The sequence below is a fragment of the Triturus cristatus genome, chromosome 1_2 (genome assembly GCF_964204655.1).
Source record: "Triturus cristatus chromosome 1_2, aTriCri1.1, whole genome shotgun sequence".
In the NCBI taxonomy this organism is placed as follows: domain Eukaryota; kingdom Metazoa; phylum Chordata; class Amphibia; order Caudata; family Salamandridae; genus Triturus; species Triturus cristatus.
Window position 1 is genome coordinate 87,599,673 of NC_140580.1, and position 27,974 is coordinate 87,627,646.

At 44.0% G+C, this 27,974-nt stretch overlaps 1 protein-coding gene across 1 annotated transcript in view; it reads right to left on the minus strand.

Moving 5' to 3' along the window:
- Nucleotides 1-27,974, minus strand: part of BTBD16 (BTB domain containing 16) — a 654,256-nt gene that overhangs the window by 255,620 nt on the left and 370,662 nt on the right. The window contains exon 10 of the mRNA XM_085614582.1: nt 13,468-13,598. Within this exon, the coding sequence (XP_085470708.1) occupies nt 13,468-13,598 (131 nt within the window). The remainder of the gene's footprint in view (nt 1-13,467; nt 13,599-27,974) is intronic.

Below are 27,974 nucleotides of genomic sequence, written 5' to 3' on the forward strand. Positions count from 1 at the left end.
TCTGGAGAAAGGTTTGTCAATCTAACGAAAACAAGGAGGAGAGCTCCGGATCTGCTTTTAAAGGAGCGGAAAGAAAGGAACTGACATCGGGTGCAGGGGAGGCGCTTAAGGGTGCAGGGGTGGCGCTTAAATGTGACCCCCTGATCATTTTCTGGGCAGAAAAAAGTCAATGCAGAGCTGCATAGCAACACCTAGCAGGGCGTGAGAACCCTGAAATGAAAGCTTCCATGTCCAGTCTGGCACCTGGCAACATTCTAAAAGGTGAGGGATCTGCGGTTGTATGCAACTATCAGAAACAGTTCTTTGTATACTGCCTATGTCAGGAAGCCTCTCACACAATCATTTTAGGACAAGATAGTGCCTTGCAGTAGCTGGACAGGGCATGCTGATCTTGGCACACAGGGCTGATTTAAAAGCTGCATACCTGGCAGCATGTGACACACACATAAAAGTTGCCCCTACGATCCGGTCTACCAAAGAGACTACATCTCCCATCATGACATGACACATCCCCGTACAAACCACATCGTTGGGCGCAAAGATATGATGTCTGGGGACATTTGTATCAAGTATCTCACTTCAGAGGCTGATGCCAGCCCCAGCACTTGCACTCTAGTCTGTCTCCACACATGGGACTTAAGCAGTCTCCTGTACCCGCTCATGAGATACGCGCCACTCAAAGACTCGGCAGTCTACCCGAAGTCTTAGCCAACCACAGTTACCTTGACCATAGATTGGATTCTATATCTGGCCCTTGACATAAAGGTCTCAAGAAAGAGCAAAACCTCCCAGGAAGTCTCCAGCCCTGCCTAAACAGGGAGCAATGCAAGGTAAACCGATCCACATGCTCTTCGGTTTTCAGCAACCCATATATAGCCAAAGAAAGCCTTTTTCACAATAGGGCCAATCATGTCCTATTTCCCTTTTCAGTATTTACTCTGAATTATTTCATGATTCCTGTAAGTAAGAGTGACATGAGCATTTCTTACAAATAGAAGTGTCCTATACGTTAGGTGCCGGTTCTAAACCTAATTTCCTCTTTCGACTGCAGCGCTGTGCCTCCCCGAAGTCCCACCCAAGGGTTCCCCTGGCGATAAGTTTTGATTAGTATTTTCTCACCTTAGTTCCCTCCTTATCCCTAGGATCCTGAACTCCCGTCCTGCTGAACACCTGAGAAAAATCCTCTGGTTTGAACGCAATACTCAGACTAATTTAAGCAGGAGGGCAATTAGTTCAGTCACAAGTAAGAACATCTCAGAAATACTTTTTGGACAGCATGATGCCCTTCATCTCAAGGGCCCTCAGACTCTAGATCTACATGTGTGTTAGCTCAAGCGTTCACACTATAGACTTGGAAGGAGCTACTACGTTGTTTTGGGTCGAATTTCTTTTTACCCTTTTTATGCTTATATTTGTATTAATATTTACTTAGCTCCTTTCATTTTTAAAATGTAAATGTTTGTGCCACATGTGTGCCTTCTGTTCACGGTCAAGGAGTGTAGAGTCTGTCAAATGTATGTTTTAAATCAGTATATATGCATTCTATTAAATTGTATGCTTTAAAATACAAGTATAAAACTCAATGAGTCTTGCTAATCTGTTTGTTCCCTAAATATAACAAGCACATCAAATTTTCCAAGCAAGACCACGACTAAGCTTTCGCTCCTATTCAATTAAATCCTCCCTCATTGCTTATTTTGAGTCCAAATGCAGAGCACAGGTGGTTAAATGTTTAACTTGGTAGCACCCCTGTTCATGTCATCAGTGAACTTATTTGGTATATATATGGGTGAAACGCCTGCAGGGACTGAACCTGACGACATAAGCAGATCAATCAATCTTTTATTTATACGTAGTTACTTAAAACGTTGCCTATTTTACGGTGCATACTTGAATGAATCAAAACAATAAAAACATGTATCCTCAATGGTTCTCAAAAACTAGGGTAGTACCACAAATATCTTCCCATACAATATCCTGACAATATTCTATACACATTGGGCCTCATTTATGAAAAGTGACGCATCACTGCGTGAAAACAGTGATGCGTCACTTTTCACTGCGCCCTCCCTGCGACTCCAATGATGCGTCATATTTACAGTATGACGCATCATGTCGCAAGGAGTCACAGATACGTCAGTATTTCTGACGTATCTGTAGGCGCAAAAGTGACGCATTGCTGGAGTGTGTCACAAAAGTGACGCAACTCCAGCAATGTGCCCTTTCACATGAGGCAAGCCCCATGTGAAAGGGCCTGCATCAGTCTTACGCCTGCTGTGAGGCAGGCGTAAGATATTGACGCATTTGCACCCTAGAAGTGGCGCAGTGAAATCTCGTAGATTTTACTGCGTCACTTCTACGATGCTTACTTACGTGGGAACGCCCACCCTGCATACATTATACCTGACGCAGGTATAATGTAGCGCAGGGGTTTACAAAGTGACGCATCTAGGTAGATCCGTCACTTTGTAAATATGGTGCATCATGGCGCATGTTTTACGCCACTGGTGCATCACAAAAAAGTGACGCACCGGTGGCGCAAAAGTGACGCAGGGGCTCATAAATGAGCCCCATTGTTTATACCATTCGTTTCTTTTCTTCCTGCATCAGATGTTTCACCACAGGTGTATTTAAAATGGGATCATTGGGCTTTAATGAATGTATAACGACTGCTTCAAATGCACCCTTGATTGATTGAACAGACGTCGTAGAAGTTTCCATTAATTTCTCAAGAGGCCTGGACAGATACCAGTTTGATAGACCAGTGAAATTTCTGCTTTTTGTATAAATTGCATAACGTTTTCCCTTTCCTTTGACCTTCTTGCAGATTGGGTGGAAATCGGTAAATAACCTAATAGGTGCTCCATGAATTTTTGTGGCTGCGATATCCTGACGAAAACTACTGCTGAAATCGCAGAGCTATGTAATTATTTACCACCATCCTCGTGTGAGGCCGTTTAGTTAATATTATTTAGTCCTGCGAGCGTGACAGTATTCTCATGTTCCTGTTGATGTGTTTCTTAAGAACTTGTGAGGTGACTCGAGCGTTCCAGAGGTCCCGCGCTCCCAGATTTGTCAAAGCTCTTTCCAAGCATAGATGAGCAGGAAGGAGGGCTAGGATGGCTCTGTATCAGTTGTGCCACAGCAATGAGTTTAATGAGTCGAAATTGTAGATTTATGCATACGGCAAAAAAGTAGGAAAGGCCTTGCAATAACTTAAGTACATCAAAATCTAACTTGCGTGAGGAAGCTGGCCTTGGCAGACGAAACAGCAATTTATAAGTCTTTGTTACTATCTAATCTAACAAGCATTTGCAATGCAATAGGTCTGTAGAGGACTGTAGCAAGCGCCAAGACACCTTTTGGGTAACCGTGCGCTTTATAAGTTTTACTAACATAACATAACTTTTACTTAAGTTTTGGGTTTTAAAACATAAATAAAAGGCACTGTCATTTACGATACTGATAGCTTAAACTCTCACAAATGAAAGACCTATTGCATTGCAATAAAGTGCCTTCTCGACCGCTTGTTCGATTGTAAATATCAGAGGAAGAGACCGGCCTGCAACGTCTTCAAAGTAATGATAAATAGTGCAGGGAAGAAGATGTGTAAGTGTTGTAAATTACACAGACACAAAGTGTGAAATGTGAGTTACATATCATCCGAGCTATAAACACTAACAAAGCCCTCCAACACCTTTCACTCTGGGATTACACTGTGGCGGCACACAGGAAGGGAGGGGGGAGGCTATTTTTCTGCCCTCTCCGTGATTTGAGTGTGCAGTGTGGCATTGAGTAATGTCATTGCTATCTTTGGCCTAATAAAAAAAACACTCCAGCTGTAGTAGGGCCCTGGCTTCACCTCCTGGTGCAGGGTGGGCTGTGCTTTATGGCAGGCATGTAGGGAGGGGGGGATGGTGTCGGCTGTAGCTCCAGCCTCGTACAGTGCCCCTGCTATTACTAGTAAGCGAGAGGCGCTAAGGTGGTGGTATTGGTGGTGGTGGAGGTATTGGTGGTATTGATGATGGTGGTATTGGTGGTGGTGGTAGTATTGCTAGTATTGGTGGTGGTATTGTTGGTGGTGGCATGGGGGTATTGTTCGTGGTGGTGGTGATGGTATTGGTGGCAGCAGTATTGGTGGTGGTGGTATTGGAATTGATGGTGCTGGTACTGGTAGTGGCGGTATTGGTGGTGGTGGTACTGGTATTGGTGGTACTGGAGGTGGTGGTGGTGGTATTGGGGGTGGTATTGGTGGTGGTGGTATTGGTGGTGGTGGTGGAATTGGCGGTGGTATTGGTACTAGTGGTGGTGGTATTGGTATTGATGGTGGTATTGGTATTGGTGGTGGTGGTATTAGTTGTGTTGGTGGTACTGGTGGTGGTGGTGGTATTGGTATTGGTGTTGGTGGTGCTGGTAGTATTGTTGATGGTGGTGGTATTGGTGGTGGTGATATTGGTGGTATTAGTGATGGTATTGGTGGTGGTCGTATTGGAGGTGGTAGTGGTGGTGGCGATATTGGTGGTGGTGATGGTATTGGTGGTGGTATTGGTGGTGGTGATGGTGGTATTAGTGGTAGTATTAGAGGTGGTGGTACTGGTGGTATTAGTATTGTTGTTGGTGGTGGTATTGGTGGTGGTATTGGTGGTGGTAGTGGTGGTGGTATTGGTGGTGGTGGTGGTATTGGTGGTGGTGATATTGGTGGTGGTATTGGTGGTGGTGGTATTGGTATTGGTGGTGGTGGTATTGGTGGTGGTGGTGGTGGAATTGGTGGTGGTATTGTTGGTGGCGGTGGTATTGGTGGAGGTGGTATTGGTGGTGGTATTGGTGATGTTTGTATTGGTGGTGGTGGTATTGGTGGTGGTGGTATTGGTGGTGGTATTGGCTGTGTTATTGGTGATGGTGGTATTGGTGGTGGTGGTAGTGGTGATGGTGGTACTAGTGGTGGTATTGGTCATGGTATTGGTGGTGGTGATGGTGGTATTAGTGGTAGTATTAGAGGTGGTGGTACTGGTGGTATTAGTATTGTTGTTGGTGGTGGTATTGGTGGTGATGGTATTGGTGGTGGTATTGGTGGTGGTAGTGGTGGTGGTATTGGTGGTGGTGGTGGTATTGGTGGTGGTGATATTGGTGGTGGTATTGGTGGTGGTGGTATTGGTATTGGTGGTGGTGGTATTGGTGGTGGTGGTGGTGGAATTGGTGGTGGTATTGTTGGTGGCGGTGGTATTGGTGGAGGTGGTATTGGTGGTGGTATTGGTGATGTTTGTATTGGTGGTGGTGGTATTGGTGGTGGTGGTATTGGTGGTGGTATTGGCTGTGTTATTGGTGATGGTGGTATTGGTGGTGGTGGTAGTGGTGATGGTGGTACTAGTGGTGGTATTGGTCATGGTATTGGTGGTGGTGGTATTAGTGGTGGTGGTACTGGTGGTATTGGTGGTGGTATTGGCAGTGGTAATGGATTGGTGGTGGTGGTATTGGTGGTGGTACTGGTGCTTATGGTGGTATTGATGGTGTTGGTGGTATTGGTGGTGGTAGTATTGGTGGTGGTTGTGGTGGTGGTGGTATTGGTGGTGGTATTGGTGGTGTTGTTGGTGGTGGTATTGGTGGTGGTATTGGTGATGATGGTATTGGTGGTGGTAGCGGTGGTGGTATTGGTGGTGGTGGTATTGGTGGTGGTAGTGGAATTGGTGGTGGTATTAGTGGTGGTGGCAATGGTGGTGGTATTGGTAGTGGCATTGGTGGTGGTGTTATTGGTGGTGGTAATATTGGTGGTGGAGGTACTGGCGGTGGTATTGGTGGTGTTGATGGTGGTACTTGTGGTATTGGTGGTGGTGGTATTGGTGGTGATGGTATTGCTATTGCCCGTAGTATTGGTGGTGGTGGTATTTTATTGGTGGTGGTGGTTTTATTGGTGGTGGTCGTAGAATTGATGGTGGTGGTATTGGTGGTGGTGTTGGTGGTGGTAATATTGGTGGTGGTGGTGGTATTGGCAGTGGTATTGGTGGTGTTGGTGGTGGTGGTGGTACTGGTGGTATTGGTGGTGGTGGTATTGCTATTGGCCATGGTATTGGTGGTCGTGCTATTGGTGGTGATGGTATTGGTGGTGGTGGTATTGGTGGTGGTATTGGTGGTGGTGTTGGGCGTGGTATTGGTGGTGATGTTTTTATTGGTGGTGGTATTGGTGGTGGTATTGCTGGAGTTACTGGTGGTAATATTGGTGGTGGTGGTGGTATTGGTGGTGGTGGTATTGGTGGTGTTGATGGTGGCACTGGTGGTATTGGTGGTGGTGGTATTGCTATTGGCTGTGGTATTGATGGTGGCGGTACTGGTGGTGGCGGTAGTGGTATTGGTGGTGTTGGTGGTGGTATTGGTGGTGGTATTGGTGTTGGTGGTGGTATTGGTGGTGGTGGTGGTAGTGGTATTGGTGGTGGTGGTATTGGTGTTGTTGGTGTTATTGGTGGTGGTGGTGGTACTGGTGGTGGTATTGGTGTTGGTGATATTGGTGGTATTGGTGGTGGTGGTATTGGTGGTGGTGGTATTGGTGGTAGTATTGGTAGTGGTGGTATTGGTGGTGGTATTGGTGGTGGTGGTGGATGTGGTGGTATTGATTTTGGTTGTTGATTATAGTATTGGTGGTGGTGGTAGTGGTATTGGTGGTGGTATTGGTGGTGTTGATGGTGATGGTATTGGTGGTGGTGATGGTATTGGTGGTGGTATTGGCGGTGGTGGTGGTATTGGTGGTGGTGGTGTTGGTGGTATTGGTGGTGGAGGTGGTGGTATTAATGGTGGTGGTGGTATTGATGGTGGTGGTATTGGTGCTTGTGATATTGGTGGTGGTATTGGTGGTGTTGTTAATAAAACAGGCTTTTGAAAACAACCCGTCAGGTGGTTTTAGTACAGATGACATGTAACACAGAAGTGCTGTTGTCAGCTTCAGCCCAATAGCACACGATTATGTGCTACCTGGAATTCACATGACTTAATTCGCTAATCATATCTAAATCCATTTTACTTGGGGGAGAGGGTGAGGGAGTTGAAACAAACACGAGATAATGCCGGGTTAAAGTGATTGAAAGCATGCAGTAACCAACAAGTGGCAGTGGAGAGCCCCCCACTATCCACAACATGAAGTAAGAGAGGTAAGGGTGAGGATACCTCCTCCTGGGTTAAAGTCTACTCACAACAGTGTATCCGGACCCCGAAATGGCTCCTAAAGCCTTCTCAACTCCTTATGGTGGTATGTACCGCAATAGCTGAAAGGAAAAAATTCCTTTTATTATTTGTGTGAGGGCTAAATAATAAAAGGAATTTTTTCCTTTCGGCTAATGCCGGACACGTCAACATATGTAGTTGAGAAGGCATTAGGAGCCATTTCGGGGTCCGGATACACTGTTGTGAGTAGAGATTGAAAGCAGGCGCCCGTGTTACAGGGCGACCGTGCTGCTTAAAAAAACACAAGTGGTTTCAGCTGCAGCAACCCATGTCGGGCCTGCAGTAAGAGAAACTCAATAAAGTAAATAGTGTTTACAGACTAAATAACAGGTCCCGTGTAACAACTGAAGTAAAAGGGCCAGTCGCCATGGGAGGGTACAAATGAAGGTAAGGCCGTACTAAGGAGGGACTAACAAACCTATTAACAAATCCAAAGGCAGCATTTACAAAAGACAATGACACAAGCCAATGAAAAATATGGGAGAAGAGTGGGCGAGGCTTCTCTCCCATACTCTATTACAGCAGTCTCGAAGAGCAATCAGCGCATGCGTGCAGCCGCTAGGCTCGACCTAAAAAGGGAGCATCTCTTCCGCGCAGAGCTTCATTTCCATGGTTGATTGTTGGTAGAAGCTTTGCCTTAACTACTTTCACCATTGGATCTAATAGTGAGAACTTCAGAGTTTTATAAAGCCTGAAAAACCTGATAATAACTCTTTGGCCTTCGCTTGGATGTACTGCTTAGGCACATGAAATGATCCTTAAGCGTCGATGATAAATCCCAAATATTTGTATTCCCTGGTCCTTTCAATATGCGTGCTGTTTAAAAATAAGGAACCTGCTTCTTGATTTTTTTGCTGATTACCAATGTTTCTGTTTTACTGGTATTTACATCCATTTTGTTTGGTAGTGAATAATCACAATTTGTCAATCAACCACTACAGAAAAACTTGTGTCTCACTGATGAGAACCACAATGTTCGTGTACATCATGTTGGAAAGCGGATTTCCACCCAACTTGGAGGGGTGTGAGTTTACAAGCTCCAGCCAATTAGAAATGTCAGGGATGAATAAATTGAACAGTAGTGGCGGGAGCACACACACCTGCTTCCACCTCATGGAAGTTGGAATACGGCACAAAATCCTCTGGCCATTGCCGATCTTCTTCTCTCGGATCCAGGTTTTGTGGTGTAAGTTGGATCGCTTTGTACAAGGTTGCAGGAATACTCCAAGAGTTCAGTTTATCTCATAGTATGTTCCTAGGAACTCTGTCAGTGCAGATTTAAAATCTACAAAGCAGGCAAATCAGGAGGAATTAGACGCCATGTAATTATCAATGATTAATGGCAGTACTAATAGGTTGGGTAGTAGTTCCAGTACTTTTATTAAAACCTGTTTGGTTTAAGGGCAACGTTCTTCTGCTTTTAGCCCATTCGTCCACATCTTTCGACAGGAGCAATGCAAACATTTTGGTGTCATTATTTAAAATAGTAATTAACCGGTATTTGGCTGGAGAGGATTTATCGCGTTCTTTATAGGTGGGGTGCACAACTGCACCTTGTTGAGAATCTGGAATTGCATCATTCCTGAGGGCCTAATTATACAACAAGGCCAGTTTTGTGGACCAAATGTCTATGCTAACTTGGAACAATACTTGCAGCAATCCATTTAAGACGGGTGCGCCGTCATTGCGACTTTGCAAAATCATATCACTGATTTGCCAAGGATGATAAGACAAAGGCTTGGTTACTTTGCTAATAATAATTTCGGACAGTTTATTCAGCTCCCCTGAAAAACTGTAATCAATCGGGGTAGACATGGATGATGTGGAATTAGAGGTTTTCAGAGGACCCGGGCCCTCTATCACAACCCTGTTATCCTGATAAATGTAAGTATTCAACCCATGTCGATTCAGCAATATTTGTGTTATTAGCTACTAGTGGCCCTCTTTAGATCTGCTTTACCGTTTTCCAAAATTTATTGGAGTTTTAGGCTTTGTTTCCATGAAGGAGGTTTGTCCAAAACAGACCTTCGTACCGCTTCTTTGTGAGCCAAAGATCTTGTTTTTATATTTCCTTGTAGCAGATCTTAGGGTGTGGGCAAGTTGTTCATTCAGCGGGTTTTTCCAAAGCCTCCTCAATGTCCGATTAACATTGCTTTTCCTTAAGCACAATGCCTTGGTTGTTTGCCAAGGTTTTTGAGGGCCCTTTGCACCAAACCTCCAGTTCTTATTAGATTTATTCTTTGCAAATTCAGACATAAGCTCTTTTGCAAACTATGCCGAGCCATACAGAGGATTTACACCATCTGTTATCTAATATGTTATCTGAATCCTACATTGCTTTACAATCCCTTAAATTGAATGATGGTTCCAATTTAACCTCTTGTAGTTCTCACTTTGGACGAGGGCTAGTAAGCAGTTTGACGCCAACAATAGAGGTGTTGCAAGAGATAGTTCAATCAGCAGTGGATAATAGTCCCTTTCGGGACGAGGGATTATCTCAAATCACCTGATGGAACTCCGAAGAGAAAGGCTGACTAACTGGCTGAAATGTCTGTCCAAGCCGGCGGTTTATCCTCCATTGTTCTTCCAGTAACTATTCTAAACCGAGCTTCGGATAGTTTTGAGACAGGAATTCCTTTTAGGGGTATATTCCATGGTAGATCCTTATCAGCCTTTTGTCGATAAATGGATTACTAAACCGATTCATATTAAAGACCCCTGGCAACGTGATATGGGACTCGCTGTATGTCTGTTTTAAGTCGATTATAAAAGAGCTGACAAAGGCAACTGCGTCGGGTGTATAGGTGTTGATGATTATCAGAGAGACGGTACGCTGGTTCCCCTCCAGTACTATATTAGCAGCGGGGAGATATGGTTCTTCAGATTTTATATGCAAGCAAGTGATATTTAAGTCAGTACTTCTATACATTGCTAAACCGGCCCTAGGGCAAACCATTTCCTTCGATGTATAGGCGGGCTTCATAAATTCATAAATCCAAATAATGGGGTGTAGGCTTGAACCCATTTTTCTTGTAGCATTCAATGTGTTTCCAGATAATCCCTAACTTTCGGATCATTTATTTTGCTCGGTATGCCTTCAATATTCCAAGGTCACATTTTTTATTTAGGTAAGGTAGCAGGGTTCGAAACGTCGGGATTCATTCAATAGCGTTCCCTGTTGATCAAGGCCCCTGGGAGCCAGCTCCAATCATCTGTCTGTGATGGTATTTTTGAGACCTAAACATATCTACATTTATGTCCTTTGTTGTATTTTTTGCTGCGGTTATGGTTCTTCCGATTAGATTACAGAGGATTGAATGAGTCGAATTAACTTGCGTCTTCCTATGTGAGGTGTCCTGCACAGCCTGCTGGCCTTCTGCGTTACGATACGCGTATAAGAATCAGAGTGGTATCTTGAAACTTTTATCCCCCATTCTTTAAAGGTACCATTTTCAGAGAACACCAGATCCGTTACTTTGCTTGAGAACCACGTAATCAGACTCAGTTCGGATTGCTGGTTGCCCTGGGGTGATAACTCTATTGAAATAATTTCCGGTGAACTTAAGTGATCAGGTGACTTTATACTCTTTAGAAGCTTATCCAGATTACAATGATTAAGAATATCGCAAGACCCTATTGTTTTGTACTTCGGTGCCAATAGCAGCTTCTTAGTAGTGTTCTCAGGGGTGGATTTTTATTCAGTTTTAGGAAAAGAAAACAAATACAAACAAAGAAAACAACGTTATGTCTCAAAAGGCAATTATCACAATAATATAAATATAAATTAGTTCCAAAGCATGTGGCAGGTAGAGTGTCAGCAGGAAAGAGTAATTGTCAATACCACTCCCCCCAGGTTTTCATGTCAGTCATCTCCTGAAGTATCCTCACCTCGATCACTCCTACCCCCTCTCCAGGCAGACCATACCCTGTCCCATTTCTTGTGACAACCCCTGCTCTAGTATATTGTTTTTCAGTGAGCATGCATCAATCCATGTCATTGCGCCAACCCTGTGACTGTGGTAGGTTCGACGCCCCCCACTTCTGAGCAATGTTCCTCTTCGCCACGCTCAGGCCGATGGAAAGCCATATTTGACTATGTTGAGGAGGTGGTGTGTCGCCCCAAACATTTAGTATACAACATTTGATTGTGTCCGGCATTTGGTATCCTGTAGTTGAGTGCATCATTTCTCTAATGGTGGACCAGTAGGGCCTTATTCGAGGGCAGGTCCAAATAATATGCATGAAAGTTCCCTCCTCCCCACAGCCCCGCAGGCAGGTCACTGTTGGAGTTCTACCTATAGCGTGAAGTGTGGTTTGGGAATAATACGATCGATGCAAAATGCGCAATTGGACCAGCTGGAAGCCCAATTTTATTGCGATCTCCAGAGGGGCTCCCAGCGCTTCTTCCCACCAGGGGGGGATTGTTGATCTGGTCTTTGTCTAAGTTTTTCTCAAGTGGCTTCATTAAAGTAATCCACAATGATTAGCCCCAACCCTGGTTTTAGTTTCCTCGCTGCATTGGGCTATTTAGGTACACTTCGAACTTGTAGGGTATATAAGGGCATGTATATCGAAGATGTCTGATGTATTACTACTTGCCCTTTCTGTTGCGTCTTTGCTGTTGAACGTAGAATTAAAATCGATTTGAGATGCTTTCACTGGTAATACGGAATTAATGGGTAGCTGTATACTTGAAGAATTGGCAGCTTCCTGAGTTATGATTTCTTGTGATATTTTTTCCCTGTAATGGTTTTTCCTGTGATGGTTTTCCCTGTGACGTTTTGTCATGTTCCTTAGTTTGACCCAGTGCAGTTGAATCCATGTGATCATTAGATTCAATCAAGGACCCTTCTCTCTGGATCTCCCGATTATTAAAGGGCTCTTGCGAAGCTGATCTTTGATTGGAGATAGGAAACAATTGGTTGTACTATAGTTTGTTTTTGTTCCTCGTTTTCCCCAGTCTGTCTTTGTGGTTCACAGAGAACATAAGGTCCCCGATATTATCTGCATTTGTTGGAAGATGTATCTCTGCCACAGAGAGTACAGTTGTTTGCCTCACATTTTCCAAATATACCAGTTTTCAAGGGGCAGTGTTCTTGATGTTCTGGATGTTAATTGCATCCCCATTTTGCCTTTCGATGTGGGAAAGGGAGCTATCTACATTATCAGGTAGGTTTGAGGTTATAAATTGCTGAGCTGCAATTATGTTCTGCTGTGAGTTTCCATTGGCCAGAACAGTCACATTATACGTTTTTAATCCGACATTAAAGTACTTAAAATAATGGATAAAGAGTTTAGCTTCTAGAATCGACTAGCATTGACATTATGGTTGTGCATGAAATATAAGGCTGTTTAAGTTACTTAGCTTACGGACTATATTTCTGCAATGTAGACAACTACTGTGTTTAGCAGATAAATCCTATTTAACTTGTACTGTGATATCACCTTGCCAGATCTTTACGAGTTCCGAGGCCTGAGTGGCTTATGCTTCTGGAATGAGACCACCCTCCAGATCTTGGTCTAGGGTGACATATTTTGGTCTCAGACAAGGTATGATAATGCCTTCGACGTGGAGAGTACTAACATTTCCCAGAGGTTGCAACACCACGTCAGAACCAGCTGCTGTCTATGAATTATTCTCAGGTCCTTAGCATCTATGCATTGTTAGTGAAATTATCCATGCAGAGACCCTTAGCAATGTGTGTCTTGTGGATAAAGCACTGGGTGGCAGAAAGTAAAGCAAGCACATAACCAGTGAGGCTCTCAATGTCTTCAATCATTTCTGAGGGTTACTCCTAGTATTTTTTATCCTAATAATTTTTTTAAAAATATGTTATTTTGTCATATTAATTGTAAGTGTTTATAGATATGATTTCTAAAATAAAAAAAAGTAAAGAGAAAGAGATTTCTCTTTTAAAAAGCGTGTTCCATGGTCCAGCGTGCAGCTGGAGATATACTAGTTTTGGAATAGCTATAAACTTCCCAGTATGGAAAATGTACTGCCATGTACCGGGAAAATGAAGAAAATGGAGCTCAAATAATTCTCTACTATGTACTTATCAACTCAATTAATGCATTTTGAGTAAGACATTCATAAGGTAAGCAAAGTAATGAAACCCAGGTAATGTGCTGCTATGGCAAGGGCATGTGAAAGAATGGAGCCAGAAGAATCTTTCACAACACACATACTGCACAATGGATAATAGCTTGAGTAATGCAGTGTCCTGTATAGAGAAGTAAAGGGATAGAGCATATGACCTTGGAGATTTTAGTGTCTTCTGCAAGACCTCTTGTGGCAACTGTCGTAGGTAGATCTGAGATCCAAGATTAGGGACGAGGTTCAGTTCCAGCCATTGCTCACAGATGTTTACCAATGCATCCTGCCTGAACTGAAAAACAGACAAGAAATTATTTACCACAAGAAAAACACAGGGTAATGTCCACAAAAACAATAAGGGCTTTAGTTTGAGTTTGGTGGCCCGATGAATAGCCAAATTCACAGTGGCGGTGTGGCTACCTCTGAACCGGTGGTCCGACACCCTATAAAAAGTAGGGTGGTCCGCCCACCATGGGCCCGCTGCTGCTGCCAGGGATCCGCGATCCCTGGCAGTGTTGGTGCAGTCTTGAGGCCACAATAAGCTTGGGGAGGCCACTGTGACCCTGCCAAGAATATTAAAAGTTTCCTCTCTGCCATGAAAACTGTGGCGGAGAGGAAACAAAGGGGGCCCTGTAAGTTGCCTCTACACGATGGGATGCATGTAAGGGAGCAAATGGTGTGCCTACGTCTGCATGCACCTCCAGTTTCTGAAGGGCATGGACTTGACTTGACTGTCCATGCACTGCAGGAACTTGCTTTATCATTCTCATTGCAGTGCCTTTTTTTATAGGCACTGCCATGGGACCACCAAAGAACCTGTCATGTGCCCGAGTTAGGCCCCGTAGGAATTAGTGCAATTTCTACATGCACATGGTCCTTTCCTAAGGTTGCCTTCTCTTTGCCACATCAACCTTTTTCACACATTTGTATTTATGACGCTTGAACTACTTTCTTGGAAACACTTTGTGAGCACACTATCACACTGCCTTGACATTAGGGACATGGCCCTCACGTGCATAACACAAATGTGTTTATTATTACGTCCATGTGGCAACGCAGCTCTCTGTGAAATACAAACAATATCGGACCGATCACAATCTCAGCCCGAGGCAAGGATACCATTTTCTTTATGTAACCTTTTGTTACTTACCTTAATTAGAGGAGACACGTCTACTTATTTTGAGGGGTCCCTGCATGCCAAAGCTTTCACCTAGCAGTTTGTGACCAATATGGGGTCTTACACTCTTACCCATCAGGTGATGGGGTTAGATCATCCAGGAGAGGGCTTCTTGGCAAAACATAATCTGCACCCTAGAAATGCAGTTTAGGGTTTTGTATTGTAGTGGTGCGCCATATAGTTGTACTATTGTATATGTATGCATATATAAGTTGTGTCAACGAAATGGTCAAGCTATTCATTTTGTTTACTGTTCTGACATTCAGTATAACTGCTGTCTGCTTCTGTCTATTAATCATTGCAGCCCATATATTCTATGCAAAAATCAGTATGGTTCAATAAATATTGAACACGCCCCTCTTTGTGTTCTTTGTACATTTCACGGAGCGAAAGAGAGCACGAGCGACTGACCGAAAAGTTGGAAGTCTCACCATGGTTCCTGAGGGAACGGATTGTCATGTTCAGTGATAACCAGAACTGTTCGCCCCTGTCTAGTTTTGGGGGGATAATTGCACAACGAGCTAGCTGTTCCAAGGGACAGCATATGCTGTGAAGGTGCATGGAATCAGTCTGGCACCATCCTACGTTTATGTTGCCCCAAAACGTGCAGTTCCTACTGATGGGTGAAAACTACATGATAAATCACCCGCCACTGTCGCAACCTGTGCGCACACAGGTTTGGCGTGCGGGAGCAACGCGGTCCCACTACTGCACCGCCAAACTCATAAAAAGGCCCTTAGTCAGCAAAAGGTTAGCAAAATAAATACCCACTTTCCAGCTAAGCTAAAACAAATAATTTCCTCACCAAATGCATTTCTTTCATTCACTTGGATTTCTAGGTCTCTGGGGCAGGATTGAGGACTGCCAGAGATGGTGCAAATGGGAGGGCAGGTAAAAGCTGGAGGTTAAGTGGAGTGTAAAGAAGCCCTATGGATATGAGATATGATTGTGGGCTCTGGAGTTTGAAGTAGATGAGACGGAGCTGAAAGTAGTGTGTGGGGATGGCTGCCAAGTGGCGGCAGTCTATCCACTGAGTAAGGACTAATGTTTCTTGCTGCCCCTTTCCATTTATTTCTAAAATATGTGTGACCTTTACAATTTTGAAGCTCGCTAAGTTTAAAAGATACAGCAAAGTTGCGATTCTGGCAACTTCGTAGCTTCGCATACTCTTAGTCCCCATCCTTTTACTATGTTCACTATCTCAGCGGTCCCCAGGAGGAAAGTTCTGGTGGTTTGAGCTGAGGCAACTGAGAATTTGACAAAAATATCTGAAAGCACAAAAAAAAGAAAATTACACCAAACAACAGTTAAATCTACAGAAAAGTCAACTTGGATTCCCATCCGCAGAGACAATATAGATTTGAGTGTGCCCATGAATGACTTCCAAATCGAACTTCTCATGTCGGTTAATCGGGCAACAATGAGGTTGAATCGTTACAAATGCTGACTAAAGTTTTTCAAGTCAACCACTGGTTCCCATCGGGCAAACGAAATGTTGCATCTGTATCTGGTAGACCTAAGTCCAATTTCTCCCCAAGAACTGAGAAAGAAGGCAGACCACTGGGTCAAGACAAGGGTGACCAAAGATTCCACTGGGGGTGACCAAAAGAAAGGGGTTACAAAACCTCTCCAGGGAAATGGGGGTGATCCCCCCAAAGATAAAACCAAGAGTCTTCTAAAGGCCCCCAGAAACCTGTTCAGGAGTGTGGGTCCCACGAGTCTACTTAGTCCACTGGTGGATATAAGGGGAAAACAATGATCCCTTAAAGGCCTGGTGTCGTGACTGTAAGAAGGTTGGACACCCTACTGGATATGCTGGCTGTCACAAAAAGAATGTCCCTAGTGCCCCTTCAGTTAGTACTGGTTTGGCAAATCTCCAGATGGGATCAACAGTGTGCCAGAGCAAATCAGGGTTCACACTAAGGCTGTTCTAGTCCCTGTAGGGGAGGGAGGGTTAGCCACTTTGGCTGTCTGCCTACCCTAATCTAAAAAAGCACTTACAATATCCCTTAGTGAAATGGACCAGGATAGAAGCCCTGACGGGTACAGGTGCCAATGTCACTATGGTGAGAGATACAATGGTCTCCCCAGAGCATTACCTGACTGGAAAAACCTATCCAGTTACCAATGCTGACAGTGTCACTACTAACCATGCCATGGCTATGGTGACATGAGAATGGACGGGGGTTGCTGGCCTGAAACAACACTGGTGCCACTAGGAGGGTGGTAGTGCCTCAACTGTATAGGGAGTTCTTACACCCTAGCTGGGCACTTGGGCTAGACCAAGACTTGGGAAAGACTTGTTAGCCTTTTCTACTGGCCTCAGATGTGCCAGAAAGTGAAGGAGTTTGTCAGCTCCTGTGTCACCTGTCAAGCTAGTAAGTATATAATAAGAGGGGGGATTCAATGAGGTTTTCAGAGGCCGGAATCTGGGTAATACTTTTATAGCAGCAAATACCTCTGACACCATGGATCACAGTATCACTTTGATCTCAGCAGATCTATTTATTGACTGCGAGTTGAATATAATTTCATATATTTAGTTAACTTGGTGAACACTTTCTCAATGTGACGATCATAAATCTCCAAATATTCACTTTTTCAACAATACAATGTGACAACAAAACACATATATATCACAAATATAAATTTCTCAGTGTGACAATGAAATAATTTTCATTTTTCCAACAAAACATTATAACGACATACATAAATGTGAAAAATTGATACATAAATCAAAACAGTACTCAGATATCCTCTTTGTTAGATAGAGTGGCATATAAAGTCATTATTGCCTCCACGTTGTATGATTTGTTTGGTCCTAGAATGTAATTAGAGAAAAATATATTTTCCCAAATTGATGCTAGAGAGCGTTGACTAGATATTTAGGTTTGGCTCTTCACGGGGCGTTATTGTGTGGTTTTATCCCCAATATATTCTCATATTCTGTTAGCCGACGCGTTTCGACCTTTCCTGCTATGGACCTTTTTATTGCCTTTCTAAGGTCTTCATCAGGGCTTGGTTATTATTCCATGGGACATCTTTTTCTGAAAAAATCAATGATATATTTTTTGTCATAAATGAATGTGATATTAAGTGGCTTTTAAGTGTACTCTGTTAATTTTCTGAGCATTCACTTAATTGTTTTATTAAAAGGCTAGTTTAAAAATGGAACTTACGTGCTGTCAGATAAGAGTTGCTTGCGCTATCTTTTACCTGTGAAGTACAAGGGAAATATTTCTATGTCACTGTCAGCTTTCTGACGCTATATATTCCATGTTTAATGAAATTATAACTTTGCATTTTCCTTTAAGTGTGGCTTCACGTACCTTCCCTTTCCTTTTCGAGTTGTGCTGTGTAGGTCTTTTAAATATTTACTGGCTTCTTTATGGATCTATTGGATAAAAAATGATTTGAAAAAACTGAGTTAAGCGTTTATATGCAGACTGATTTTAGTGGCTAAATACCCCGTTTGTGATGTCTCATGCGTGGGTCTGTGGACACCAGTTGGTGCTCTAATGCGGCATTTACAAGACGGGCCCGTTGCCCTTTGTTGTGGCAATGTATGCGGCGAGTTTTTCTGTCCAGTTGTGATCGGCATGCATTCGGTGATTCAACGGGACTTTGTTTGAAACGAGAGACCGTGTTGAGCTGAGCTACCGTGTTTAGTTTCAAAGTGACCTAGTTTGGTGCTTCGCGGGACTATTGAGCACACGTGATATTCCATGCATCCGTGCAAGTTATTTAGGAGACCCCGAGTTAAATTGTTGCAAGTATCGTTCATACCGGTTTGGTTCTGTGTCCGTCAGGGTTGTTTCTTCTCCTCTGTACTCTTCGTCTCTGTCCTTCGTTGTTCGAGCGCTTCCTTTCTCGGAAGTTGGTGTTGATAGGAAGCGTTTATGGTTGCCATGACGTCACCGCGTTCGCGTTGCGTTGTTATGGCAACGCTTTGTTCCTGGTTGTACGGCTGCTTTTTTCTTCGTGTATTTTATTGACAAATGCGAATTATCCTCGCTATCGTTTTTGTCACGGTGTCCTGTGTAGGGGTTCTACTGGTGTGGGATTGGTTTCGATGTTCCTTGCTGTCTAATGTGGTGTACATTAAAGTGGCTTCTTTGCTACCCACCAGTTGCTTGGTTTCTCAATAAAGTTGTTTGCCATGCAGTAGAGATGTTCTGCTGTGGACCTTCGAGTTTGCTTATGAAATTGACTCTTCTTTGTGGCTGTTCCAAGGGCGCCCTGCGCAGGGTGTCTTGTTTGTTGTTTGTTAATATCCATTTATTTAGTTTTTGGTTCGCATTTTCGCCGTTCTGTACACTTCTTGATTTATCTTTGAAGTTTTCATTAAAAAAGGTTGTCACTATCGTCTTTTTATTCTTTTTGTTCGGGGAAGGTACGGGGTGTCTGAGGTGGACCTCCAACTCCGCTTCTCTGAGAGGAAGCTTATGGTATTATCCTTCTAGGTGATGTGCGTTAATTCTGTCATTTCATTCATTCCGTTAGCAATGGTTCCCAGAAACATAATCGTTTTTGCTTCACTTTTGGATAGGATTGCATCAATGTTGGTCCCTCGTATGTGGCGGAGGACTGTCCATTTTAGGTCTTTTGGGCTATGGTTTTTTTCAATGCAGTGATTGACCATGGGGGCGGTCAATACTTTACACTTTATCCTGGATCGATGTTGGGAAATGCGATTTTTGATTGGTTGTGTGGTTTTCCCAATGTAAGCCAATGGGCATGGACAGGTGATACAGTATACCACGTTGTGGGTATTACAGTTTGTGAAGTCTTCATGTTTGATGTATTTTTCTCCATACGTGAATCTAGTTCCTTCTATGGTGCTGTCGCATGAGGTGCAGTTGCCGCATTTTTTGTGTCCTTTTATGGGCGGAAGTGATAGCATGGACCGTAGATTGATTTGTGGTTGCCTTATGGTCGTATTTGCTCGTACCAACTTCTCTCTGATGCTCATATTTTTCTTCAGGGCAAATATTGGAATCTGTGTGAAAGATGGTATACTGCTTATTGTGTGCCAGTTTTTCCTGATAATTTTTTGCATCTCTGTGGTCTGACCTGAGAAGGTGGTGACACATACAAGTGGTGTGGTTTTTTCCTCTTTCTTGGTGGTGAGCAATGCATCTCGTGGCGTGTACCATGCTCGCTTCAGCGCTCTTTTCAGTAGTTGTTTTGGGTAATTTCTCTCCACCAGTTTCTCTAGTAATGTTGTTGCATTCTTGAAGTAGTCTTCTCTTTTGGTGCAATTTCGCCTGATCCTTAAGAACTGGCTAAAGGGTAGGTTCTCTCTTAAATTTCTTTGATGAAAGCTGGAGAAATGCAGAAAGGTGTTTCTATCAGTGGTTTTTGTGTACGGTGTTGTGTAGATGTGTCCCTCTTCGTGTTTAATGAGGAGGTCTAAGAAATTCATTTCCACGTTGCTGTGACTGACGGTGAATTGAATGTTTGGATTTCTATCATTCAGCCAAGTCACGAAATTCTCAAGTTGTTGTATATTGCCTCTCCACAGTAAAAACACATCATCGATGTAACGACGCCATATTTTGATGTGGCCGTCGTATGGGTTATTGTTGAAAATCCATTTCTCTTCATAGAGGGCCATAAACATTATGGCCATCTCTGGGGCGAATGGACAACCCATCGCGGTGCCCATGATCTGGAGAAATTGAATATCATTAAAGGTGAAAAAATTGTGCTTCAGGCATATTTCCGCTAGTTGTATTAAATAGATGGTGGGTACATTGTGTGGCCTGCTACGTTTGTCCAAGAATATTTGCATGGCTTCCAGACCAGCTTCTTGGGGGATGTTGGAGTATAAACTCACAATATCAAGGGTAACCAACAGTTCTTTTTCCTCTTCAAACGGGGAATCCTCCAAAAAATTGATGGCTTGCGTAGTATCTTTAATGTAGCTAGGAATACTGCAGACTAAAGGTTTTAAAAAGGTGTCCACGTATTTTGCCGGTCTTTCTAGAATAGAGTTAACTCCCGAAATAATAGGGCGGCCTGGTGGATTATTCGAATCTTTATGCACCTTGGGGAGAACATACATTAAAGGTGTCCGGGGGTTCTTGTTTATTAGAAATTCTGCTTCTTTTTTGGATAGCCATCCTTCTTCCTCACCAATGTGTATGATTGGAGTAAGTTTGTCCGTGATTTTTCTGTTCCAATCTTCCTGTGTCTTCCGATAGTATCTGGGATCGGCTAATTGGCGCTCTACTTCTAGCTCGTATTTTTCTCTGGGCCAGATGACAATTCCACCCCCTTTATCCGCCGGCTTTATGATAAGGTTTGTGTTTGCTTTTAGTTGTTCCAATGCCTTATTCTCATCTTTTGTGAGGTTCCATTTAGTGAAAGTTTTCTTTTTCTCAAGATTGTTCAGATCTCGTAGTACATTTTTTTCAAAGGTTATGAGTTCTATAGGCATGTTGTTGGTACTTGGGAAGAAAGTGGAGGGATTTTTCAAGCCTGAAAAATTTCGGGATGCCGTTGATTCGTTTTCGTAAAAAAAAGATTTTTAACCTCATTTTGCGGAACAGTTGGATTATTTCCATCTTAGTTTGGATGATGTCTGGTTTCACTGTGGGAATGAATGATAGACCCTTTTGTAATACTTGAATTTCATCCGTGTTTAAGACGTAATCCGATAAATTATAGATACAGTCTTGCTCTCTCGTTACCACCGATATACGTTCCTCCGGGTGGTGATCTCCCCCTGGTATTGATTTGGGTGGGGGTTGAACCATCTGTTGGCTCGTGACCTGCCTCGTGGTCGATTGCTTCCTCTGTCTAAAAAAGGAGCAGGCTGGTAAAATGGTCTTTGTTGGTTATTTCTGGGTGTCGACGACCCCTCACTTTCACTCGATGTTCCGGAGGATGATGTACCGTCGGAGAATGTGAGGAAACGTCTCTTACTCCTCCCTCCGTATGTTCTCAGTGCTACGGTGTTTTGGGGTTGTTTGTAGAATTCTTTCTCCAAATAGGGGTAAACTCTAGTTTCAGCAAAGTTGGTTATGTCTTTTTGGAGTTTTATTCTTTTGGCATCTTCTGTGTTTTTTTTTAAAGTTGCGTTTTCCTTTTCCAATTTAGACAATAATGCTTGTGCGTTTTCTATTGCTGCGTTTGTAAGAAAAGCCTGTCAAGCTAGTGGCAAAACAGGTGGACACCCAAAGGCCCCCTTAATTCCACTACCAGGGGTTGGGGTTCCCTTGGAAAGGGTTGGTGTGGACATAGTGGGCCCACTGGAAGCACCCACAGCCTCAGAAAACACATTCATACTGGTAGTAGTAGATCATGGTACTAGGTTTCCTGAAGCAATTCCCCTTAGGATTACTACAGCTCCTGTAGTAGCCAAGGTACCAACTTCAAATCTGCATACCTGAAGCATATTTGCGATGAGTTTGGAGTGAACTACAAATTCACTACCCCTTACCATCCACAAACCAATGGACTTGTTGAGAGATTCAACAAGACATTGAAAGGCATGATCATGGGGCTCCCCGAAAAACTCAAAAGGAGATGAGATGTCCTCTTGCCATGCCTGCTCTTCGCTTACAGGGCGGTGCCTCAGAAAGGAGTAGGGTTTTCCCCCTTTGAACTTCTGTTTGGCCATCCTGTGAGGGGACCACTTGAATTTGTAAAAGAAGGTTGGGAGAGACCTCTCCATGAACCTAAACAAGATGTTGTGGACTATGTGCTAGGCCTTAGCACAAGGAGTAGATGGAAAAGGCATTGAAAAATCTAGAGACCAGCCAACAGCTCCAGAGGCTGTGGTACGACCAAGGAGCTGCACGTGTGGAGTTCCAACCAGGGCAACAATTGAGGGTTTTGGAGCCTGTTGCATCAAGGGCCCTCCAGGACAAATGGAGGGGCCCTTACCCTATTCTAGAGAGAAAATATGAGGTCACCTACTTGGGAGACCTGGGCACTAGCAGGCACCCAAGAGGGTGATCTATGTGAACCGCCTGAAACTTTGTGTCCATTTTGTTGGTCACTGATGAGGATCATGAGAAAGAGAGTGAACCTCTCCATGACCTCCTTTCCTACAGCCCCCAAGATGGGTCAGTGGATGGAGTTATCTATTCAGAAACCGTCACTGCCCAACAGCAGGCTGACTGCAGGCATGTCCTGCAACAGTATGCTCAGCTCTCTACCCTAACCCCTGGTCAGACCCACTGGTGTAATCATGATGTGGACAGTGGAGACATCTTGTCTGTCAAAACCAAAATCTATTGACAGTCTGACCAAGTAAAGGGAAGGATCAAACCTAAGGTCAGCAAGATGCTGGAGTTAGGGAAAACTGAACCCTCTGAAAGTCCCTGGGCCAGACCAGTGGTCTTAGTCCCCAAACCTCATCCCCAGGGTGGAAAAAGAGAGATGGGGTTCTGTGTGGACTAGAGGGAACTCAATGCTGTCACTAAGACAGATGTTCACCCCATACCCAGAGCTGATTAATTGCTAGATAAACTAGGGGCAGTCAGATTTCTCAGCACCTTTGACTTGACTGCAGGGTACTGGCAGATTTGCATGGCCCCAGGAGCCAAAGAAAAAACAGCATTCTCCACACCTGATGGGCATTATCAGTTTACTGTTATGCCCTTTGGTCAAAAGAATGCACCTGCCACCTTCCAATGGTTGGTGAACCAAGTCCTTGAAGGGTTGGAGAACTTTAGTCCAGCATATCTTGATGATATTGCTGTCTTTAGCTCCTTGTGGCAGGATCACCTGATCCACCTGGCGAAGGTTTTACAGGCTCTGCAAACTGCAGGCCTGACTATCAAGGCATCCAAATGTCAGATAGGGCAGGGGTGGGTGGAGGCCAAGTACATCCCTTGCAACCCAAGATACGGGCCATTTAGAGACCCTACCCATTTAGGACTCACTTACTAACCCAAACTGACCACAGACCTCTCAGATGGCTAATGCAAATGAAATGGGAAAATCCCAAATTCTTGAGGTGGTCCATCTCCCTACAGGGAATGGACTTTTTAGTGGAACACAGACCTGGGACTGCCCTTGCCAATGCGTACCAAGGGCACTGTGACTAGGGATGGCCTCTAAGGGCTACTGCACCTATTGTGCCACCCTTAGAGACCCTGCACCTTAACACCCACACACTGAATTTGCAGGTTGTGTGTTTTGGTGCAGAGAAAATTAAATTGAAGAGTCAACATGGCACACATCCCTGTGTGCCATGCCTGCAACCCACTGCCTATGGCCTAGGTAAGTCGCCCCTCTAGCAGGGTGCACTAGACCACAGGTGAGAGTACAACTGCATGAGCACTGTACTCCTGCAGTGTCTATGTCCATTCTTAGACATTGTAAGTGCAGGAAACCCATAAGGAGTATATGTTCTGGGAGTTGGTCATTACGAACTGCACAGCTCCATAATGAGCTTTACTGAAACCTGGGAAGTTTGGTAGCAAACGTCTCAGCACGTTAAACCCACACTGATGCCAGTGTGGGATTTAATGTAGGATGCACTCAGAGGGCATATTAGAGATGCCCCTGAAAAAGACCAGCCCTGGTGTGGCTCCTCAATGGCTACCTGCCATTTGCCACCACCAGACAGGTTTCTGGCCCCCTGGTTAGAGGGCCTCCTCTCTCTTGGTCCAGAAACAAAGCCCATCCTAGGAAAAGGTGTCATGCCTCCTCCCCTAGGATAGGCTGGGTCCACGAAGGGGAAGCTTTTACGGCATGCCACCTTTATTAACTGACCGTGCCTTTTGCTGCCCCCAGCAACTGACTTCCACCGGTTCTGACCCCCTCTTTAGGCAGGAGAATTGGCAGGAAAACCAAGTTAGGGAGATAGGTGTGCCCACCTTTGCCAACCCCACACATCAGGTGGGGGAGGCGAGGTGAAGCACATATCTCAGTCCCCTCCATCTTGAAGATGAGGGGACCCAGCCAACCCCCATCTGGAGAGTGGCATAATAGGGGGTGTACTCATCCCCAGGAAGCGACCTATTGGTCCCAACCTGCACACCCCTGTAACATCCTTAAATGTAGTATTTAGGCGAGACCCTGAAATTTACCTCCTCAGACTGAAGAAGTAGAAAGAAGAAAGACCGAAAAGCCATACTGAAAAAGGAAGAAGATGATGACAACTGCTTTGGCCCCAGCCCTACTGGCCTGTCCCAACTTCGACCTGCACCCAGCGAAATCCCGGGGTGTCCAGCAGCCAGCTCCTCTAATGCCCTTTTACTGGAGGTACTGAGATACAGGTGGTAGGTCATTTTCCATTCTATCCTGCAAGGAATTGAACCAACTCCCCCTCTCCCTAAGGACGGGAGGGAATGATTCCAGATTCTGAAATCAACTCAAGACCTGGCTTATTTTCCAGCAAGATTATTAGTCAAACTCTCTTTTAATGCAGCTCACTCTGCACATCAGAGGCACTCAATATCAACAGCACCAGGATGCCCTTTGGGGCAACAGGGTGATTTACAAATACAGAAAATATCAAATAGACCTCAAACTTGACATGACCATCCAAATCAATGTCATTACAGCCTCATCCTTCCTTACCCTGAAAATGCTGAGTAAAATCTTCAAATGGCTACCAACCAGCTCCTGCAAAACAGTCCTACATGCCCTTCTCAGAATCAAATTTGACCTTGTAAACACTCTCTATGCCAGGTTCAGTAACAAACTCACCAGACGACTGCAAACATTCAAATATTGGTAGCAAGACTCACGCTAGAGAGTCTCTCTCTCTCTCTCTCTCTCTCTCTCGCCCTCTCCCTGCTCCTCTCCTCTCCCCCCACCCCCCTCCACTGGCTCCCAATAAACAAAAGGGCTCCGTTCAGATTTCATACACACACCTTCAAACACTACACAACAATGGGTTCAGTCTAATTCCATAGCAGCATCCTTCACAAATCATCCAGGTACCTCTGCTCTTCCAAATTCCCACATAACCACATCAGGCCTTCTCCTACATCTCTCCCATAGCCTGGGCCTAACTGCTGCCACACATCAAAGTCTCCTCCTCAATTCTTGAGTTCAGCAAATAGCTGAATACCTGGCTCTTCGAATAGTTCTTCCTTTTCACCCTAGGAAAGGCTATACTCTACACCTGCTCAGCGTCAGGCCCAATTCCAGAGAGGAAAAAGCTTAGAACTAGAGCTTAGGACTAGAGAAGTTCAGCAAAGAAAGTTCACAGCTTCCCCTCACAACACCCCGCTATCAGCAGGACCACCCAAAACCTGCTCATATTTAGGAAAAAGCTGTAGACACAAGTTTTTAAAGAACTGTACAGCACAAAGCCATACCAGTCTACTTCTGCTCTAAAGCTTCCAGTTACTCATTAACTGTATGTGTGCCTTTGACACTCTAGGTTCTCACTATACAAATACCACATGCATTCATAGAGTGGGTCATAACCACGAGTAATGGTTCGTGCCAAGGCTTTTTGCCTTTTGTAGCTTTACTTCTCATAACGTCAGTGTGTGTATAGAACTACTCTTGATCCTTTCTCCTTTCTGGGCTATTCTTGTGGCTGGCCTGAGATGGGCAGACTCAGATCACCTAAATCAGTAATCATAGACAATCTTACCGGGGGTCATGGATTTAAGAGGCAGGCCCAGTGGGAAGGAACTGTGCATGAAACAGCTAGGCTTGGTGGTGCTCTGATAAAGATCAAAAGAGGGATTTCTCTGTGTTTGGAACACTTTCAGCACTGCAAATATTTTCTTCCTGTATTTCCTTTGTACCTCACCGTGCCTTTACTTTGTTCCCTCTACATTGGCTGACACCTACTTCCCTATAAACACCTGGACAATGCCTTTTACTGTGTCTGCATTCACTAAGTTATATCTTTAACTTCAGCCAAGGCATCAAGGAAACAACTGTTACATTTAATTTAGTACTAGGGCTATTAGCAATTAATTTAAAAATAATTTACTTTTGTTGAACTTTGTGTTAGGGATACAGTCATTAATAAAGTAATTATTAGAAAGGAACAGATTTAATAATAATTACAAGTTAGTGTTAAAATAACATAACATATTTGTTTAATTATGTTTATTTTAAAATACAACAATGAAATAGTAGGGATACGGGGGCAGCACTAGCATTAAACATATTTAATTGACTGTATGGTTTGAGTTATTGATAGTATTGATGAGATATATTGCCATTAAATTAAAATTAAGAAAAAGGTTTGCATTATTTTAAAGTTAAGAGTCAAACCTAGTGTGGAAGAAGTCAAAAAAATTAAAAGAGTACAAAGTAATGGTTATTTTAATATTAGGGACAGGTAAAATAATGTAGGCCAACATAAAGGTGGACATACGTGCCCCTACTGCTCCTCCATGGGAAAAGGGGGGTTTGCCCTTGCCAATGGTGGAGGTCACTAATCCATGCACAGTTCAAAATATGTCAGTATGTGCCAGGAATCATTTACATGTTTGTTTTTTATAGCGTGCACGACTACTCATGGGAATGTCCCTGCGCTAGTGTCCAATACCCATTGGTCAGAAGTGGAGGGAGTTAGAAGGCTTGGCTGAACAGCCAGGTTATTAAGCACAGTTTGAAGGAGCTCTTGTCTTTGGTGGCCTGTAGATGATGAGGAGAGCATTCTAATAAGAAGCAGCAGGGGCAGAGAAAGATGAGCCACCCCATTTCTCCCTCTTACTTTTGGGAATAGCAGCCAGCAGGACATGTGAAGAGCACAACGCTCTTGTAGGGAGGTAGTGGATGAGTCTGTTGGCCAAATAAAAGGGACAGGCCTTGTAAAAACCTCTATGATCCATCACCAGCCCTTTGAAATGGACCCTTTGATGGATCGGCAGCCAATGTAAATCACTGAGATGTACTTGCATATGATCGTATTTCCATAGATTTAAAAGAAGCCAGGCTGCAGCATTCTGCACCAGCTGTAGTCTCTTGAGTTGGTACACTGGGAGGCTCCAGTGCAGTGCATTAGCATAATCCAGCCTCGAAGTTATTACCAAGTGAATGACCATTTTCTGGTAATGTGCCGGAAGCAGAAATAAGATTTTTTTCAGGGATCTCAAGAGACAGAAGCAAACTCCCATCACACTGTCCACCTGGAAACTGAAGGAAAGTTAATTATCAAATTGTATTCCCAAGTTGTGGTCCACTGTGACAGGGTGGGAGAAGAGAGAAGAGAACTGGGCCAGAAATTGCCACCCCAAATAGGAAGAGGAGAGCCTAAGACTAATGCGTTGGTCTTACTGGTGTTACCTTGGAGATTGCTCTGCATAATTCATTGAAACCTATTCTTGGAACTATGAACCTGTACTTCACCCCTGATTGCATTTGGGTTTTTAAGGTCATTCCATGAGGCGCATTACTCACATTAACCATGGTGTTCTCTTCAACTAAGAAGGTTTTAATTTTTAGGAAAGACAGTTCATAAATCGATCCTCAACATCGGGAGTATACCTATCCCAAGTGAGGACAATTTGTGTGTCATCAGCATAGGACACAACCTGTATCCGGACGACTCCA